At 42.5% G+C, this 4960-nt stretch overlaps 1 protein-coding gene across 1 annotated transcript in view; it reads right to left on the bottom strand.

The window, feature by feature from the left end:
• PRMT8 (protein arginine methyltransferase 8) overlaps positions 1-4333 on the bottom strand; it is an 81618-nt gene extending 77285 nt beyond the window's left edge. The window contains exon 1 of the mRNA XM_035897137.1: positions 4244-4333. Within this exon, the coding sequence (XP_035753030.1) occupies positions 4244-4318 (75 nt within the window). The 5' untranslated portion in view covers positions 4319-4333. The remainder of the gene's footprint in view (positions 1-4243) is intronic.
• Between the last annotated feature and the right edge of the window lie 627 nt (positions 4334-4960).

Raw genomic sequence — 4960 nt, 5'->3', positions numbered from 1 at the left:
AGTCCCCATCCCTGGAGGTATTTAAAAGATGTATAGACAAGATGCTTAGGGACATGGCTTAGTGATGGAATGGCAGTGTTAGGTTAATGGTTGGGCTTGATGATCTTGAAGGGCTTTTCCAAACTAAACGATTCAATTCTATTCTATTCTATTCTATTCTATTCTATTCTATTCTATTCTATTCCGTTCTGTTCTATTCCGTTCTGTTCTGTTCTTCAGCTAGCTATGTGACACCATGCCAGATCTGTCTTCTGTTAGCTAAGAAGTATATACCACATAGCAGCGCTACTTCTCTCTTGGGTAAACATCACCCACTCATTAATGTCCATTCATTTATGGTGTTCTAAGCAATGTAATAACACCACATAATAATCTGCTACAGCACGTTTCACCAATAAATCACAGAATTCAACAGTATAAATGGGAAAGCTCAGAGGATTAAATTATATCTACAAGATCATCCAGTGTAATAGCCAGGAACAAAACTTAGGTTTACTGAACAAATTCAGTCCACTGTTCTGTTAGGCACACTCTTGCTCTGCTTCTGTTCATTGGTACTTTGATTAGGGAGAAAACCCTCTTCCTATTAATGGATCACAAAGAGAAGCTCATGATTTCAATGGATTTTTACTGCTCTCAGTAGTGGCATGGCTGGATTTCACAGATAGGACATTGTAATCTCCCAACTCCTGATAACAGTGCAGTTACTTTCACAAATCTGGATCTTATGATACTGTGCCTGTTATATTCATCTTTATGGGGAAGTATATCTATTTTGCCTGTTACCCCAAACCTTCAAAAGAATTTTTTTTTTCTAACCAAAATCCAAGCTTTGTGTAATAGAACATTCAGGAAGGACTCTATTTTGCTACCATTAATAAATTACCTAATGTCTCCATTCTTAGCAGTGAAACAGGCATCTTTTCTCTCTACAGACTCTCTCTGCTAAGTCTTCAGCATAAGAATTGCCTTTTATGAAGCTACTATGCAACTGCACTGTACAAAACCAGCCCAGTTTCAGGTTCTAGAATTGTTTCAGTCAGCAACTAACCTGTTACATGTAGATATATATATCTCTTGGATGTGCACTTTGTGCTCTTCCCTTCACTTGGCATAGGTTCACAAGCTACATTGAGGCACACTTCTTCTGAAATCTCACTTCTTTAAATTTGTTTCCCATCAAGATATCAGGCCTACTATTAATACAGCTTCCATTTAATACAGTTAAAATAAAAAAACCGAGATCTACAGCAGGTCAGCACCATGAATTTTGCAGAATCTTTGTATGTATGTTCTACAAAGAACAATTTCTCTTTCACTTTGCTTTCTGTCTGAGTGCCTTTAATTATTTCCAGAGAACTCAATTCTGGATCTGTTATTTATACAAACATTCTAGCAAGCTTCCTATTAGTGGGACCCCATGGCCTTCAGTGAGCCTCTAAATAGAAAAGACTTACGGTTTTATTCACCTTGACTTTTATTTTTATACAAAGCACTGTGTACTCTCAGGCTGCTATAAACACATGCAAAAACCCACTGGTTCCACTTAAACTGGCAAACAAACTGATATCAGGCTGTTACCAGTGCAATAAAATTACAAAACTATTCTGAGCGTGATGCAAGATCCAACACTGCCCATGGCAACACTTCCATTCACCTGAGTATGTTTTGTATCAAGATATAAGGCTATGGGGATACTGGCAATGTAAATGTCTGTACAATCTGGTACCATGGGAGCACACTTCTGTACATTTCCTTGTAACACAAAGTGTCCTCCTTGACTAGAAAGTAATGCTAGTGAGCTGTTGCTTTTCTACTCCCTTGTATTCTTGTTTGAGGTATCAGTGAGCATTGTCTTACTGTAGCTTTGGTTTTCCCTAGTTCGTTTTTGTTGTCATTAGCTCTTTAGGCTCTTTAGGCTAATAAGCTAGCACTATGGTCATCAGAGGGTAGTTAAGGGAATAAAGAGTTTCTGATACAGTGTCCATGTTCTTTGTCTTAATGTATTTTTTTAAACTGCCCTACTACTGAAACAGCATAATTGCCATATTTGACCAAAAGTTTGAGTAATGCTCTTAGCTGTGGTAGATTTAAAAAAAAAAAAAAAAAAAAATCACTATGAAGCAGTAATATAATTGGCTCAGATCAAACCGAGTAAGAACCAGAATGTTTTTTGAATGATTTGGAAGTGGGGCATTTTGACCATTTATTAAGTGTTTTAACTCTTCATCTCTCATTATAGCTGACATTTTTTACATCATGCCTATCACCATGGCATGAAAGTACTTCAGAAACTGAGTATCAAATCATGCATATTAACTGATACCCCATTGGTTTCAAATGAAGGAAATTTATACCAATTCCTTATTGCCTCTGACACTGTGGTAAGTCCATAAGTGAGATGCTCTGTCCTATATTCTTTCTGTCACAGAACATTTGCCAACTTCAGGAGAAAGATAGAGAAATACAGGTTTGAAGGTCAAACTGGTATCATATGATTTTGCTAAATATAGATGCTTGACAAGTGAAAGAGCTTCAAAGGTCTTGGCATATTTTGCTTGGTGCACTTCTAAGTCTGCATGTATGCAGACTACTTCTCTCAGTACATAACAGATCTTAACATCACAAATATAAAAATTAATAAAATAGAAAATATCTTGGCAGGTGTTATGAATGTATCCCTTCTGATTTTCTTAAGGTACAAGAGCAGCAGGATATGCCTAATCTGCAATATTTTCACTTGTATTTCACAAATCTGTCACTGATGGATAGATACTCTGAGGAGAGGAAGCACAGCATTTTAATATTTTCCTAACCTGTATACAGCATTGGAATGAAACTGTTGTTAACAAAGCCTTCTCCATAAAATGACATTGCAGTGTGTGCAGCATTGCACGAGCAGAAAGACAAAAGCAGTTAAACAACAAAAATGTACTAATAGTGAACTGAAATAGAAGGGGAATATTTAAAGAACTCCTTTCACCTATTTTCCCTGTCTGAAGACAATTTCCATTGAAAAATGGCTTTGAAGGGAACTGGCTGTGCTTGCACATTTCTCCTTGCTGCCCAGGATCCTGGGACTTTTAATGCAATATGTCCTGTCAGTATTACGACAGTTTACAGATGTGCAGCCATACTTCTCACTATTTATAGATGCCTCTTCTACAAACAGTACTCTATGGGGTTGTAATGCAGTAGCAGGATTTGTGCTTACATCACATTAATTTAAGAAAATTCTGCTCTTCACCTGGCATGGCAAAGGAGGCACATTTATGAAGGTCAAGCAAGAGAGCCCTATTGGGAAGAGAAATGTGGAATTCATGAGGGAGTAGGACACCTACTGGGAGGACTGAAAAGAGGAGACATTTGGCAGAGACATTTAAAGAATAAAGGAGGGAATAGTCATGTGCTCACTCACACTGAAGTGGTGCTTTTGTTTATTACCTCTGCAGGGCAACTGGGGAGGAAGGTCGGTGTCATCGGTGCACGTAAGGGCAAACGTGCTGGAAGTTGGTTGGGGTGCAATGTCCTTGGGGGTCTGTACACGGCTGTGCTCCACATCGCTTAACTGTATGTTAAACGTTCAGAGTGCTAGGCAGTCTATTAATAGAAACGGGAGTTTGGCACACAGTCGCACTTTTGCCTGTCTCCTTCTCACATGCTCGCAGAGAAGCTGAGACTGCATCCCGCATCCTTCTGCTTTTCCAGATCTGAGACTTCACACACTGCTGTATCCCTTAAGAAGTCTCAGTAAGGTCAAGACAGCCCTAGGCAAGTAGGTACCCCTGCCCGAAGGCAATGGAAAGTTATTCTCGGCACTGCTCAGACAGCCGGGGCAAGGGGTAAATGCTCTTTCCGTCCCTCCTCGGGAAGCTCCGCTTGGTAATACCCAGAAGGCTGCAGAGACACGAATACTCCTCAAGTCCCCCGAACGCTCCTAGCAAAGGCTCCACGGCGTTCCGGCAGGGGACAAGCACTGAGCCGGCTAAGGCGCTGTTGCAAGCGACGTTCTTTGCCCCTTTCAGCCTCCTCCAACAACCAAATCATCGCCCCCTCTTCTTACCGCCGCACACACCCTCCTCTCCTCTCCGCTCTCCTCCCCGTCCCCCGCACAGAGCCTCATCCCCGCCCGGCCCACCCAACTTCTCGGGCGACAGGGAAGTTAATCGGCACTTACTGCTGCTTTTGCTAAGGGATCTGTGCTGGGGGAACTCGGGCACCGAGCTCTGCCTCGCATCCTTACCTCCGTGCTGTCGGCAGCGTTCTCCGCCATCTTCCTCCTCAGGAGCAGGCAGCGGGAGGAGTGTTTCATTCCCATAAGAGCTAGCCAAGGGGTTGGGGCTTCGGGGTTGGTATTTTGTTTTGCGTTTTCAAAGATCTCCAAACACTGGTGTGCGCCAAAGGATAGGGAGGAAAAAAATTACGGAAAACAGCAATAAATCAGTCAGCTTTGTCTTTTCTGCGTCGTCCACGGGAATGTTTGTCTCCTCTTAGCATCGGGAGCTCCTCGGGCACTTTAAAGTCCTCCTCTTTCTCCCCTCTCCTCCACCTCCAGCGAGCTCTTGGAGAGAGAGGCGGCACACGCTCTTCAGGTTAAACTAAAAGGCTGTCGGGCTTTGAGTCCTCCCCTTCAGAGAAAGCAGTCGGGCTAAACAGGAGAGAAGCACCAGCTAATCTGAACTTGGGCGTGCAGTGACCAGCTGGGCATCTTTGTGTCCTGTGGCTACTCTTCCAGAGGCAGAGGGAGCCAGAGACAAAGCAACAGGACAAGGAAATCATAGCCCTTTATTTTCTTTCTTTGGGCTTCTTTTTTTCTCTCTAGGTCCCAGGAAACTTCCTTTAAACGTGGTCACAGAATTTGCTACCCCTTTCTATGAATGTCTTCTGAAATAGCAATCCCTCCTCTCCCTTCGCCCTCCCTCCCCTCCTCCCCCTTTCCCTTCCCTCTCCCCCTTCACTT

This window comes from Egretta garzetta, unplaced genomic scaffold (assembly GCF_000687185.1).
Source record: "Egretta garzetta isolate BGI_Z169 unplaced genomic scaffold, ASM68718v1 scaffold797, whole genome shotgun sequence".
Classification (NCBI taxonomy): Eukaryota; Metazoa; Chordata; class Aves; order Pelecaniformes; family Ardeidae; genus Egretta; species Egretta garzetta.
The sequence above is the reverse complement of the archived record's forward strand: the minus strand, read 5'-3'. Positions and strand labels throughout refer to the sequence as shown.